The sequence below is a fragment of the Rhinoraja longicauda genome, chromosome 7 (assembly GCF_053455715.1).
Source record: "Rhinoraja longicauda isolate Sanriku21f chromosome 7, sRhiLon1.1, whole genome shotgun sequence".
Classification (NCBI taxonomy): Eukaryota; Metazoa; Chordata; class Chondrichthyes; order Rajiformes; family Arhynchobatidae; genus Rhinoraja; species Rhinoraja longicauda.
In genome coordinates, this window is record NC_135959.1 from 19,040,087 (window position 1) to 19,056,305 (window position 16,219).

The following is a 16,219-nucleotide window of genomic DNA, read 5'->3' on the forward strand; positions in this document are numbered from 1 at the left end:
AGTCGATCAATCTCATATCTATAATCATTGGGACCCAAAACCGCTCACCTGCTTTTTGAGGGGGTTCCACCCTTCAGTAGCTCTGTGCATGAGGAAGCGTTTCCCAAACCCATATGTAACGTTAGAGTCATGGAGTCACAGAGTGATACAGCGTGGAAACAGGCCCTTCAACCCAACTTGCCAACACTGGCCAACATGTCCCAGCTACACTAGTCCCACCTGCCTTTGCTTGGTCCATATCCCTCCAAACCTGACCTATCCATCTACCTGTCTAATTGCCTCTCAAACGGGATTGTCCCAGCCTCAACTACCTCCTCTGGCAACTTGTTCCATACACCCACCACCCTTTGTGTGAAAAAGTTACCTATTAAATCTTTTCCCTTTCACCTTGAACCTATGTCCTCTGGCCCTCAGAAACCTTAAAAAAACCATCTTGAAATGCTGGGGAACAGCTGCGACAGAAATGCAAGTCTTTCCTTATTCCCTGACTGAGTTGTGGGAGAAGGCGTGGGTGTGTAATGCTCAGTCTGGTTCCAGGGGTAGGAAGGTATTACCTGTGCAAATGATGCCTTCGTATTCATCACACTGTCGGTCGTCACATTCGCAGAACTCGCCAGTAATGTACCACTGCTGGGGGGAGCCACACATACAACTCCCACAGTGGCAGGACCCTGGGAAAGGACCAAAACATCAGGTCAGGAGTGTTCAACTCCAGCATCATCAGCATCTGCGCTGCAACTGTTGCTGCTGGTCACATCATGTGATCCAGTTAAAGGGCAACAACTACTGAGAACCCGACTGCCCCTCACACTGCCCACCCCCCCCCCCCCCGAGATTGATGACACACATTTGACAGGACAGGACGGCACGGTGCCGCAGCGGTAGAGTTGCTGCCTAACAGTGCCGGAGATCCTGGAAGATTGGGACTACACCCTAGCTTATGGGGGGACCGTCTGATAACAGCAGGGTAGAAACTGTTCCTGAATCTGCTGATAAATGCATTCAAGTATATGTACCTTCTGTCCGACAGGGAAGAAGAGAATGATTGGGGTGAAAATGGTTATGTTGGCTGCTTTCCTGAGGCAGCGTGAAGTGTAGATGGAGGCGATGGTGGGGAGGCTGGTCTGCTCTCACCCTTTTCTAGTTTGGCACCATTGACGCTGATTGGGGGGCGTGCAGAGCACTTCACTTCCTGAAGTCAATAACTAGCCCCTTCATCTTGCTGACATTGAGGGAAATGTTGTTGTCTTAACACCATGTTACTAAGCACTCCATCTCCTGTTTGAAATCTGTCCCACTATGGCGATGTCACCTGCAAACCTGTAAATGGATTTAGAGCAGAATATGGCCGCACAGTCGTGAGTGTATAGGGAATATAGTAAGGGGCTGAGAATGCATCCTTGTGGTACACCAATGTTGAGTATTAGCGTGGAGGATGTTTTGTCACCTATCGTCACTGCTTTGTCTATGGCTAGGAAGTCGAGGATCGAGTGGCAGCGGAGGCCGCTGACTCCAATCTCCAGGTTGAGGAAATGAGGTTGGCCTGGATTATGATGGTTCTAAGTGGAGCTCTAGTTGATAAACAGAAGTCTGGCATAGGTGTCCTTGTGATCTAGATGTTCCAGCGATGCATGGAGGGTTAGGGAGATGGTGCCCTCCGCAAACCTGCAGACTGAATGGATCGAGACTGTCTGGAGGCTGGAGTAAATGAGCACCGTGACCAGCCTCTCGAAGCACCTCCTCCGCCTACACCAACTCCTCTGGCAGCTCGTTCCAGATTTTCACCACCCTTTACGTGAAAAAACTACCCCTCAGATCTGATAGACCCAAAAAGCTGGAGTAAAACAGCGGGTCACACTGCATCTCTGGAGAAAAGGAATAGGTGACGTTTTGGGTCAAGACCCTTCTTCAGTCCCAAAATGACCTGAAACGTCACCTATTCCTTTTCTCCAGAGATGTTGCCTGTCCCGCTGAGTTACTCCAGCTTTGTGTGTCTATCTTCGGTTTAAACCAGCATCTGAAGTTCCTTCCTACACATAGGATTTATAACAGTCTGGTACTTTCATAGTCATCATTACATTTGAACCATGTCTTAGGGTTAATCTTCCAGTGACAGAGACCCTCCACTAATCTACTGCACATTGAAACTGCAGTTCCTTCTAACATCCAGTGTAGGCACAATGGGTCAAATAGCTTCTACACTTCCTGCGATGTGTGAATCTACATTACAAACCCAGAAAAGATGAATAATTCTTGACTCACCTTTTCCAGAACAGATTAATCCACCGGGAGACTCACACAGGCTCTTGCTCTGCCGCTCCGACATGTCGCATTCTCTGGGATGTTCACAGTGTTTCCCAAACCATTCATCATCGCAGATACACCTCCCACATGAGCAGATGCCATTCCCTGTCGGAAGATATGGCCAGGATCAGCAGACGTCAGACACCAGGGGGGGGGGGGGGGGGGGGATTTAATGTCTGTTACAAACATTGGATGTGTGTGGGAACATTGGCTCCCATTAGACCCACCTGTGTGGAGATGGTCGGCAGTGGTCCAGAGACAGACTTCACCACAGGGATCTTTATCATAGCTACTTTTAGTTACAACTGAGCACACTAACTCCATGACAACAGGAACCCATTCGACATCACACAGTAATATTTGAGAAATTTCCAGTCTCCTAAATTCTTCAAATTGGTTTCTTTATTGACTTACAGTTCATCAAGCTTGTCTATATTCGGCGGTTGTATCCATCTGGGACCTTTCCATATTTTTTAATCAAGGACAATAAAAAGGTTCAATGAGTTCAGTCGCCTCACCATTCTGGCTCCTGTTACTGATTACCGAGCACTTCAATATCTAATAACCTGCCCTAATGATCTAATACTGTACAGTGTACACAGCGACTGGGCAGAACATTGCTTGTTACAAATTAGTGTGTGTGGCACAGTAGAGAGAGGCATGAGAACCTCTAATTGAATCTATTGAGCAATGAAAGCGATCCGATGATCTTTTTACTGTGTTTGTGCAAAGGTTGAATGTAAAGGCCAGCAGTCAGTCAGAGACGCGGTATTCAGAAGCATAGGCCACACTGCTTTTACCTTACAAGCAATCACACAAAAGTTTATTATCGTTTAAAGGTATTCCTTTTTCACACGCAATCGATTGTTGAACGGATAGGTCATCTAACCTGCAGTGTTTTCACCAAACTCACTTGAAATTGTTCATTTTGGTTTCTTTCTTAGTTGAATATTTCCTCAAATGTGGCAACCCCAGGGAGCTTTGCTGCCTAAATGCTGGGTCAAGGTCAAGTCTGAGAAAGCCCCCTCAAGGTCATTCTCTTCCTCATCATCTTGGTCATATAAAGTTCATAAACTCAGCTGACTGGCTCCATTCACCTTGATGAAATTGTTGTTATGGTATATGGAGAATGAAGCAGGCTTGTCCTCCCAAGTAAGTTCTCACCGTGCACTTTTCCAAACTGAGTTCGTCTCAAATTCTCCAACCCTTCCCCCTAACCTGCGGCAGGCATTGTTAACGCTGTGCTTGCTGAACTATCTCAGCTCTCTGAACAGCTATGCCCAGTTTCTCACCTTTGTTTTCAAACCATTTCCTCGTCCTCCCTTCTTTGTAACCTTATCCAACCTCTGTGCTGCTTCCATTCCGGCCTGTTGACATCCCATATTCCCACCACTGGCAGCTGTGCCTTCAACCTGAGCCTCGAGCTTTGGCATTTCCTCCTAAGCCTCTTGGCCTCCCGCATCTCTATCATACTCCAAAATCTTTGATCGAGCATTTGGTCACCTGCGCTAGTATTCCCTTGTGTGTTAACTATTGCTTGATTGCATTTCTGTGACTCACCTTCGCATGTTTTGCTACATTAACAGTGCTAGATAAATACCATCTGCTTTTGTTGATATTTTCATCCAAACAATGCATTCATAAATAGTGTTTATTTTTTTATAAATTACCATTCAAATCATAATCAGGTATATGAATAGGAAAGATTTAGAGAGATAGAAACATTGAAAATAGGTGCAGGAGTAGGCCATGTAGCCCTTCCAACCAACACCGCCATTCAATATGATCATGGATGATCATCCAAAATCAGTACCCCATTCCTGCTTTCTCCCCATATCCCTTGATTCCATTAGCCATTCGATGATCTATATCTAACTCTCTCTTGAAAACATCCAGTGAATTGGCCTCTCTTGAAAACATCCAGTGAATTGGCCTCTCTTGAAAACATCCAGTGAATTGGCCAAACACAGGCAAATGGGACTAGCTGATTGGTAAAACCTGGTTGGCATGGTCAAGCTTTGCCAAAGGGTTGTTTTTGTGCTCTATGACTCTTATGAGAGTTTCTTATCTTAGAGCGGCACGATGGCACAGTTGGTAGAGCTGCAATCTCACAGATCCAGAGATCCGGGTACAATCCTGACCTCAGGTGCTGTGCGCGTGGAGTTTACACATTCACCCAGTAACCATGTGGGTTTCCTCCGAGTGCTTCAGTTTCCTTCCACATCCAAAAGACGTGCGGGTTTGTAAGTCAATTGGCCTCTGTTAATTGCCCCAATTGAGTTGTCGAAAGTGTGATAATATACAACTGGTGTGAATGGGTGATCGATGGTCAGTGGTGGGCCAAAGGATGTGCTTCCATCTTGTGTCTTTCAATCAATCAATCAAACCAAAACACAGAAGGAGGCCATTCAGCCCATCAGGTCCATGCTAAATCTCAGGGGAGCGATCCTATCAGATCTCACTTCCCTCATTATCTGCCTGTAACTCCACAATTTATTCTCTATATAATACCCTTCAACTACTTGTTGATTGTTTTTGCCACTTGGACCTATTAGTCTACTATGAACCCCAAGCCCATGGTTTTACGCTGGTGGAGTTGCTGCATATGTAATCAGAAGAACTTTATTTTTCCCACTGCACTGGGAGGAAGTCAAGAAAGGTCCCCAGGCCTTGCTTGAACTCTTTCTTCCCGTGGGAACCTCCAGTTTCTCACGGCATCTGTATCTCTTTCAACGTCAGCTTCAGCACAACTAAAACTCTTCACAGCCAATCAAGTGTATGGTGCCACCAAATGATTAAATAAGATCCCACAAACAGCAAGGTGAAAATGACCGGATGATGAGTGATGAATAATAGCCGGGAATTCAGGACTATTCTGCCAAGTAACATCACATCCACCTGTCAGGTCAGAGAGTGCCTTAGATTAACATTTCAGTCAAAATCCAGCGTCTCTGACAGTGCGGCACTTCCTTGGTCCCGCACTGAGCTTCAGTCTGGGTTTTGTCCCTCTGGAGTGAGACTTGAACCACATCTTCAGATTCAGGCAAAGCTGCCGGGAGAGAGCCACAACATTGGAAATGCCATCTATTGATATTCACCTTCACCAGCATCACTCTCACCTGGCCTTTACCACAAAGCTGGATGTGGGAGCTCGTTGTCTACAAATTGGCTGGTGCCTTTCCGATATCACAACATGACCACAGGTCGCAAATGTCTGCATAGGGGGCATCCTGAATTCACAAAGCCTTAGAGAAGACCCTTTGGCCCATCAAGTCTACCTCCACAGAGAATAGAGCAGGGCCATTTGCCCATCAACCTCTAACTCTACACTAATCCCTCTTGGTTCTCCCCACATTCTGATCAACTCCCCCACCCCTGATTCTACCACCCACCTATACACTATGGACAATTTATAGCGGCCAATTAACCTCCCAACCCGTTTGGCTTTTCATATGGAAGTATTTTTGTTGTTAATCGTGTGTCTTACAGGGTGATATGTTTACATATCTGAGGCAGGTTTCTTTATGCAGAATCTTCGGAATTCACTACCCAGGAGTACTGTGTAGGTTCACTCGCTGGGTTCATTCACTTATTTCTGGATATTAAAGGAATATGGGGGGAAAGGCAGGCAAGTGGAAGAACAGCCGTGATCTTGATGAATGACGGAACAGGTTGGAAGGGCTGAATGGGCTCATCCTGCTCCAATTTGTCATGTTCTTGCGTTGGATGTTGTTCATGTGGTGATGGAACTCTCGACCAGTTGCGGGAAAACAGCTAAACAAGAGAAGGAAGCAGCTGCTCAGACAGATCTCAAAAGATCCACCATTATTTCTGCCTTTGGGATGTAATGCTGAGGCTTTATAAGGCACTGGTATTGTGAGGCAGTTTTGGGACCCATCTTTGAGGAGGTGCTGGCATTGGAGATAGTCCAGAGGAGGTTTACGAGAATAATCCCAGGAATGGTTGGGTTCACGTATGATGAGCATTTTACGGAACTGGGCCTGTAGTCGCTGGAATTAACCAGATAGTGAAAGGCCTGGATAGAGTGGATGCAGACAGGATGTTTCTACTGGGAGAAGTCTAGGACCAGAGGCCATGGCCTCAGAATAAAAGGACTTACCTTTAGGAAGATGATGAGGAATTTCTTTAGTCAGAGGGTGTTGAATAAGTGGAATTCATTGTCATAGGAGGCCAAGTAAATGGATATTTTTAAGGCGGAGATTGACAGACTCTTGATTAGTATGGGTGTCAGAGGTTATAGGGAGAAGGCAGGAGAATGGGGTTGAGGGGGAAAAGGTAGATCAGCCATGATTGAATGGCAGAGTAGACTTGATGGGCTGAATGGCCTAATCTTGCTCCCAAAACCAATGAACATGAACTTTGTTGAGGAACCTGGTAGAACGGACATTTGGTTGGGGTCAGTTAAACGCTTGCATGGAATCAGGTTACTGCTCGCTGGAGTGAGGCTGGACATGCTCTGGAATAACACCCGAAGACTCTCACACGCCACGGGAAGGAATCAACCCACTCACCGCCACAGATGATCCCATCACTGTCCTCGCACTGGCGATCATCACACTCGCACTGTTTCCCGTACACTCGGTCATCCCCTGGGGGAAAGCAGGAGCACAATCCACACTGGCATCTTCCTGGAGGGAGATCAGTCACAGGGTTAGTCTCCTTGAACCCAGTGATCAGCGTCACTGATACACACCTTGGCTAATACCTAGTTGCAAGGCAGAGCCAAGATTTACCGTCACCCTGTGAGTTCAGGATATTGCTGCATTAATACTTTATTGCCGATTAAACTCCTGCAAAAAAAGTGTAGGCTGATGCTTAATGACATAAGGAACCTCCTAATGAAATGCTGATTGTTCGTGACCACCAATTAACCTTCATGACCCAGAAAGAGAACAATTAAATATGTGAATCACATTCCAGCTGCTGACAATTTTACACCACATTAAAATATGAAACTAGACATTCTTGGTGCTCTACTTCTTTCTCAGTCTTTCTTTCCCTCACTTTGTGTCTTTTTCCACATCTCCTGCGTTCCTCTCTTTCCCTTTCAATCCTTAAACCTCATTGGTAAAGGAGACAGAGTGACAGTTCTATCATTCACCTGGGCCTCAAATCCCCCCAGTTTGCAAGTTGAAGTAAACTCCTCTGTCTTCATGTGATCCATATCCCCCCCACCATTCCCTGCATAACTATGTGCCTATCTAAAAGCCTCTAAAATGCCACTATCATATCTGCCTCCAGCCAGGGCCGTCTTAACGCATGGGCCTGATGGGCACTTGCCCGGGGCCCCACGAGCATAGGGGCCCCATGCTGATCTGTGTATGTTGTGACTTGCAATAAATAAATACTACTTTAAAAATGTAGGTTCAATAAGTGCTTTTTTCACAACATTTTCGGTCACTAAGTGCTTCTCACAGCGATCTGTAAGTGCTTTTCGCAACAATGTAGCACCCTAAGTCCATCGCGAAGTGCTTTTCGGTAAGTGCTTTTCGCCGGCACGACAGGGGTGGGGGCTGGTAGGGAAAGGGGGGGTGGGGGAGAGTAACGGTAGGGGCCCCAGTACACTGCTTTGCCCGGGGGCCCATAATGCTGTAAAAACGGCCCTGCCACCATACCAGCGGTGTGTTCCTGACTTTGTGTAAAAAGCTTACTCCACTTATATCTCCTTTCAACTTTTTGTCATGTTGATGGCACGGTTAAAAACTATGGTCCACAGCCTGAAAGGAATCCCGCTTCTTTGAAATAGTAGCCGGGAGATCTTGATTTTGCATCTCATTGAAAAGGCACTACTTCTCTCAGGTGTAATACTCCTTTTATATTTATGGATTGGACAGGTTTGGAGGGATATGGACCAAGCGCAGGCAAGTGTAGCTGGGACATTGTTGGCCAGTGTGGGCAAGTTGGGCCGCAGGGCCTGTTTCTACATTGTATCACTCTATGACTCCCTCAGCACTGCACAGGGAGTGACAGCATTGGGTTTAGTGATCAAGTCTCCGGAGTGCGACTTGAACCCACAACCTTCTGACCTTGGGGTCAGAGTGCAACACACTGGATTGATCAACAAAGCCAAGACATGTTTCTGTGATATGTTCATAAGTTATCGGAGCAGAATTAGGATGTTCGGCCCATCAAATCTACTCTGCCATTCAATCATGGCTGATCTATCTTTCCCTCAACCCCATTCTCCTGCATTCTTCCTATAACCCCTGACACCCGTACCAATCAAGAATCTAACAATCTCCGCCTTATCAATATCCATGACTAGGCCTCCACAGCATTCACTGGCAATGAATTCTACAGACTCACCACTCTCTGACTAAAGAAATTCCTCCACATCTCTTTTCTAAAGGTACATCCTTTTATTCTGAGGCTATGGCCTCTGGTCCTAGACTCTCACATGGGTGGAAACATCCTGTACGCTCCACTTTAAACCATTGGCAAATCAGAGAGATAAAGAGGTTTGATCTGCAGATGTGTTTGATGTGAACGGCCTTCACATCTGTACGTGGTGAAGTGCTGTGGCAGCTGTTAATTTGAAATTGGTTGAGTTGTTACAATCAGTCAAGGAGGCAGTGATGAAGAGCCTCTCTATACATTGGCCTTGTAAGTGTCTCTCAGTCCCTGGCACCATTAAAATGTACAGAAGATGAAATGAATGATATTTTTGCTCAGCCATTGCAAGTGAAGCTTGGAGCTCACTAATTCACCAATGGAAACGTCGTTTTTGATCAATGTTACTGCAGAGAATATGGGCTGAGCTCTTAAACCATGCGGTTTCTCGAGTTTACTCAGTCTGTGTCACGGTAATTACCTCACCTAACACGTGACTGGGAGAATTGAATAGAGGTGTCTAAGACTAAAAACTAAAGGCTTGGATAGAGTGGATGTGGAGAGGATGTTTCCACTAGTGGGTGCGTCTAGGACCAGAGGGCACAGCCTCACAATAAAAGGGCGTCAGAGAGTGGTGAATCTGTGGAATTCATTGCCACCGAAGGCTGTGGAGGCCAAGTCAATGGATATATTTAAGGCAGAGATATATAGATTCTTGATTAGTATGGGTGTCAGGGGTTATGGGGAGAAGGCAGGAGAACGGGGTTGAGAGGGAGAGATAGATCAGTTACCTCCACAATCCCTGCCCATTGCTAGTCTCAATGCCTGGAATAAATTAATAGAGAGCCAATTTTGTTTACTTTGGAGATACAGCATGGAAACCGACCTGAGTCCACACCAACCTTCGATCACCCTTCGATCACCCATTCACACAAGTTCTATGTTATCCCACTTTCACATCCATTCCCTACGTACGAGGGGCAATTTTACAGGGCTAATTAACCTATAAATCCACATGCCTTTTGAATGTGGGAGGAAATAGACACGGTCGCAGGGAGAACGTGCAGACTCCACACAGACAGCACCCAAGGTCAGGATCAAACCCCGGTCTCTGGCGCTGAGAGATCACAGCTCTACCAACTGCACCACTATGCTGCCCATTCCTCTGACATTATACAGAAAATAAGGGAAGCTGTAAACTGTAGGCAGGTTGTAGCAGTGATCCCAGGAACATGGGCTGGTATTCCTGATCTACAGGACAACAGCTTTCTGCAAAACTCGGGCAGGGTTATGTTAACCTAGGCTCCGGTCAATATGTCACAGTGTGCTTTTTAACAGATTTGTAAGCTTTACCCAGGCATCACTTCTCACATGAAACAAACTAAAAATACCCCGTAGCAACCATTGATTATCAAGAGCACTTAGCATTTGTTGCTTTTCACAGAACAAGAGATATTATTCTATTGAGACCTATTTTACCCTCACTGAAGTATTGCCTGTAATTAGAAGGCTATGAGTCACATCGTCATTTGACCACATGCAAAATTATATCTAACAGAACTGACCAAACAACTGCTGGACACCACCCTGGTGTAAAAGCAGGTCCACTGAGAAAGGACACAGACAATGGACTGAACAACCTCCTCATAGGACAAAAGATAGACACAAAAAGCTGGAGTAACTCAGCGGGTCAGGCAGCAACTCTGGAGAGAAGGAATGGGTGACGTTTCGGGTCGAGACCCTTTACTCCTCAGGGCTGAAGAAGGGTCTCGACCTGAAACGTCACCCATTCCTTCTCTCCAGTGATGCGGCCTGCCCCGCTGAGTTACTCCAGCTTTTTGTGTCTAACTTTGGTTTAAACCAGCATCTGCAGTTCCTTCCTACATACTCCTCATAGAACAGTCGCTTCAGGGCCCAGTTCAATCCTTTCACTATGAAAATGATGGCAAAACAATGGAAAAAGTGGAAGGGAATTAATTGCCACAGAATGCTATGGAGGCCAGGTCAATGGATATTTTTAAGGCAGAGGTTGATAGATTCTTGATTAGTACGGGTGTCAGGGGTTATGGGGAGAAGGCAGGAGAACAGGGTTGAGAGGGAAAGATAGATCAACCATGACTGAATGGCAGAGTAGAGATGATGGGCTGAATGGCCTAATTATGCTCCTATAACATGAACATTTGACCAGGCAAGAATGATCAGAGCGATTAAATGTTTTGGGCAGGAACCCTGGCAGAGATATATAAACCATCATTACACAAGGATGAGGTGCCAGAACACTGGAGGGTGGTTAACGTTGTGCCTCTATTTACAAAAAGCTGCAAGGAAAAGCCTGGGAACTATGGACTATGCCCATATTCTCTGTAGTAACATTGATCAATAAGCCTATCATCTGTGGTAGATAAGTTACCTCAGGACTATCTCTCCCACAGTGCAGTACTTCCTCAGAACAGCCCATCCCATGTGTGACAATCCCTTTGTACCGCTCCTCCGGTAATGTGGAGCTTCCTCATTACTGCCTCGACGACAGTGCTGCGCTCCTTCAGTTCTATCCTTCCTACAGTGCAGCACTCCCTCAGCTCTGCCCCTCCCACAGTGCAGCACTCCCTCAGCTCTGCCCCTCACACAGTGCAGCACTCCCTCAGCTCTGCCCCTCCCACAGTGCAGCACCCCCTCAGCTCTGCCCCTCCCACAGTGCAGCACTCCCTCAGCTCTGCCCCTGCCACAGTGCAGCACTCCCTCAGCTCTGCCCCTCCCACAGTGCAGCACTCCCTCAGCTCTGCCCCTCCCACAGTGCAGCACTCCCTCAGCTCTGCCCCTCCCACAGTGCAGCACTCCCTCAGCTCTGCCCCTCCCACAGTGCAGCACTCCCTCAGCTCTGCCCCTCCCACAGTGCAGCACTCCCTCAGCTCTGCCCCTCCCACAGTGCAGCACTCCCTCAGCTCTGCCCCTCCCACAGTGCAGAACTCCCTCAGCTCTGCCCCTCCCACAGTGCAGCACTCCCTCAGCTCTGCCCCTCCCACAGTGCAGCACTCCCTCAGCTCTGCCCCTCCCACAGTGCAGCACTCCCTCAGCTCTGCCCCTCCCACAGTGCAGCACTCCCTCAGCTCTGCCCCTCCCACAGTGCAACACTCCCTCAGCTCTGCCCCATCTCCAGCGTGGCACTCCTCCAGTGTGGCACACCCTCAGCCTCAATGCCAGGTTTCTGCATCCACTTAAGGTGATATTCCAGTACCAGATTTCTGAGTGGATCTTGCTTGATCAGTACTCATGGTGCATATTAAGTTGCTCATCAACATGGCCTCGCACGGCATAATCAGCAACTTATCCTCCCTGCAACTGATGCAAGATCACTCACTTGGAGCAATGACATCGCTGTGGCTGATTAAGTGCATTCCCTGAGTTACAGTTCTCGCTCTTGTCAGCAGAGCAACTGATCTTCTGTAAATGCAGACACCTGCCCGAGGTCGCCGTCAAATATTACCCGTTATAAATCATTATTGCAGTCACTTTTGTCCAGATGATTCTCTGTCAACTTATCTCTTAGTTCTTAATGGTTAAGGAGATGAGACTAAAATTCTCAGATGATTCACCCACAGTCTACATTTATATTGGCCCTTCAATGCTGCAAGTCCCTCAAGCCACTGTTCAGCACCATTACCGAACAACATCTACTTTCCATCAACAGAGGAGATATCAGTACCAGCAACCTCCTAGTTCTGACTAAGGGTCTTCATCCTGAAAAGTTAGCTCGGTTTTTCTTCGCACAGAAACGGCCTGACCTGCTGCGTGTCCCCAGCATTTTCTGTTTTATTTAAGCAACTACGAACTTAGAACAGAGAGAGATTATAAGATACCTTCTTCAGGGGGAGAGAGAAAGCGGGAAGACTTTTTGAGTGGAATGGGGCATCCCAGAACTTGGGACCTGGCAGCTGAAGGCATAGCCACCACTGGAGTAAGCACAATGGGACAGAACTGGAGATGCAGAGATCCTGAAGAGCTGGGGGAGGCAAGAAGGAGAATGGGCAAGATCAATGGGCAATGATAGATAGATTCTTGATTTGTCCAGGTGTCAGAGGCTATGGGGAGAAGCCAGGAGAATGGGGTTAGGAGGGTGCGATAGATCAGCCATGATTGAATGGAGGAATAGACTTGACAGGCCAAATGACCTAATTCTACCCCTATCACTTATGACCTGATGATCACTGAGATTTGGAAACAATACTAGATTAAAGATGAAGATAGTTGAGGTAATCAGCTGGAATTCTACCATTAGTCAGTCGTTATTCATTGTTTGTACCTGCCTTTGAAATTCATTTATCAACAGAATGAACTTTAAAGGCAATGAACAACATGCAAATATCAAAAGAGCGTATTTAGCATTGCAGAATGTGGATACATTTCAAAGGCTTTATAGTGTTCATTTCTAAAATGGAAAATTCATAGCAATGTTAGTGAACGGGACTCAAACATAGGATTCTCCACCAGAAAGCTTGCCAATCTCATGCCTACAATTAGAGAGGCCTCTGAATATCCAGGCCAGACATTCTCATATACCAGACAGCTGCAGAAAGAAAATCAACTCCCAGGACAACTTTAGAGAACATTAGCCAAGGAAACAGTTGTCAAATTTGAGGGGCGAGGAAAAAATGACAATAAAGTCCTCTTCCAATACAATCTCAGTGTTAAAATCTCTTTAAGGGACTTCCAAACAGCCACCACCCATTTAAAGTGGTGCTCTAACAATATCTGTGTTGAAATCTCTTTCAGCGAGTTCCATATGGCCACCATCCATTTGAAGTGGAGCTTCTTGAGATCAATGGGCCAAATTATAGAGACACGTTGCATTCACCAATCTTTAGTTTCATCTTGAGTTGAAGATTGAAGTGATAATTATTTTTTAAACAATTAACGGAACTGATTAGACAAAGAGAAACTTGTCTTTTTGCCGCTGGGAGCCCAGGCATAAGGCTAGATCCTTGTTTTGAACCAGCAGCTTGGATTCAGGATTCACCACCTGAGATACAGCTGTTTGTTGGGGTAGAGGACTGGGGGTTAGGGACCAGGGTGGAGTTAATCTGGAGATCAGTTATGATCTCATTGAATGACTGATTGGTTTCCTCCATTTGTTGCATTGCTAATACTGATTGCTTTTGGATATGCTGGCATTCGGGGCAAGGGGTAGTCCAAAAGGGACTTGGTTATTTCTGCGATGAGAGGTTTGTCCTATCAGTAGATCAATGGAATTTAGAAGAATGAGGAGTGAACACACTGAAAAAACAATTTGGTAGAATCACTCGTCATTCTTCAAAACTTCAATATCTTGCTAAAGGGACACAATAGAGTTGATGTTGAAACATTTCCACTGATGACAAACTCTCAAATGAGGGAGCATAAGTAAATATGAGATCAAGGCGTGGACATTTAAAACTGACGTGCGCAAGAACTTCTCACAGACGATGGCGAATCGCTGAAATTCACTACCTTGAAAGGTTGTGGAGCCGAGAAGGTAGATTACTGGATTACTGAATAATCAAGGAACTGAGATCTATGGCGAACTGGCACAGAAGTTAGGCCTGCAGTAGATCACATTGAATTGCGGGGCAGGCATGAGGGGCCGAATGGTCTACTTACGCTTCTGTTTTCTTATTCTTTTATGATCCATGGCATGCCATTCCATGATAGACATTCAAGATTGGAAATCAACACCAATGTAACAACTCTGAAGAAGGGTCTCGACCCGAAACGTCACCCATTCCTCTCTCCTAGATGCTGCCTGACCTGCTGAGTTACTCCAGCATTTTGTGATACCTCCAATGTAACAAGAGGTTTGGATGGAAGGGATTACTCCTCAGTTGCACCACAGAAGCATTTCAGTGTCTGCACCTGCACAACTCCCATCTCACTATATATATTGCAGCAAACATTGGCCACAAAGTGCTGCCTCATTTTGTGTGTAATACTACAGAACAAGGTCATGTCGCTTCACCATAAGTTCCTGGGAGAGGTATTCTCCAGAGCGAAATCAGCTGAAAATTGAAAATCCTTCATCCTGTGCAGAAGACATTTGCTCTCTTTGCAGAGTTTTGTGGAATGGACTCTGACAACAATCTACTTCCATTTCTTCTCTCTTACTTAGAACTCTATCTTGCATTAATTACCCTGGCACTGAATCTTACTGTCGCAAGAGTTACAAAGGATGGAACAAAGGGTGCCGCATTACCGACTCCGCATCATGAGTCAAGCACACAGTGAATCTGGCACCTCAATGTTAAAATCATTATTAAAACATAGTTTTCCGCGAGACTTTAATATAATGAGGATTATGTGGCATTATAACTTAGCCAGGAGGGAAAGGCGGGGAAGTGCGATTCTGTAATTATTAATCCAATCCATAAGAAAACTCACAACTAAAAAGTCTGTGGGAAAAGTCTCAGATCGCTGTAGTTTGGTAACTGAAAACAATGGAAGAAATGGAAGGAGGAGGAGGCCATTCAGCCCTTTGAGACTACTCCTCATTTCAAGACCATGACAGATCTTTTAACTCAGCACCTCTTTCCTGCACTGTTCCCATAAATGAACAACTAAACTCAGTCCGCCTTGGCCTACGCGATCTCCCGGTTGCCAAGCATTTTAATTCCTCTTCCCATTCCCATACTGATATTTCTGTCCTGGGCCTCCTCCACTGTTAGAGTGAGGCCACACACAAATTGGCGGGACAGTACCTCATATTTTGCTTGGGCAACTTACAACCCAGCGGCATGAATATTGATTTTTCTAATTTTATGCAATTCCCTGTCCCTCCATCCCTCCCCCACCCTAGTCGTCCTGCTAGTTTCACTATTCGCATCCCTTCGTTATCACCTCTGCCACTGCCAGCAATGGACCATTGTGGGTTCCACCTTTCCTGGGTCATCAGTGCCGGCTCTGATTTGTTCTGTACTTTTTCATACCTCTAGTTTCGCTCTCCCCTGACTCTCAGTCTGAAGAAGGGTCTTGACCCGAAACATCACTTACTCCTTTTCTCCAGAGATGCTGCCTGACCCGCGGAGTTCCTCCAGCATTTTGTCTCTATTTCCCATATCCTCTGATTTCCTCAATACCTGAAACCCGATTAATCTCTACCTGGATTGTAAAATGGTTATGTCTTCGCAGCCTCCTGGGTAGAGTAGCCTTGGGACATCCAGAGTTTAGCAACAAAATAAAGTGCTGGAAGTAAATGAAGTCATTTTTTTTAAATCTTTCTGGTTGGAGGGAGTGTGTGTGTCTCCCCGCAATGCTATCGCACCTGGCAGATGGTTCTGGAAGCGAGCTGGCAGGAGAAGATATCTCGCTCTGCCAGGAACTGTAGGAACCGTTGGAGTGGTTTTGTGGAAGTGACTGTGAGGTCGAGTGGAGGAGACCCAAGGAAATAGAAGATACAAAATCTGTGAAATAGTCATTTGTTTGCACGATATCTTAAAACAATCCTGATTTTAATTTGGAAGAGATTTAAATCTAAATTACACACTTTCATTTGGAATCTTCAATATCAAATGTATTAAAATAAAGGAACAATTTTGAA

At 46.0% G+C, this 16,219-nt stretch overlaps 1 protein-coding gene across 1 annotated transcript in view; it reads right to left on the reverse strand.

The window, feature by feature from the left end:
* The window catches only part of itgbl1 (integrin, beta-like 1), a 111,368-nt gene that overhangs the window by 16,739 nt on the left and 78,410 nt on the right, over window positions 1-16,219 (reverse strand). Inside the window, exons 8-10 of the mRNA XM_078403016.1 lie at window positions 6,837-6,953; window positions 2,263-2,409; window positions 555-671 (exon numbers count right to left, since the gene is read on the reverse strand). Of these exons, the coding sequence (XP_078259142.1) occupies window positions 555-671; window positions 2,263-2,409; window positions 6,837-6,953 (381 nt within the window). The remainder of the gene's footprint in view (window positions 1-554; window positions 672-2,262; window positions 2,410-6,836; window positions 6,954-16,219) is intronic.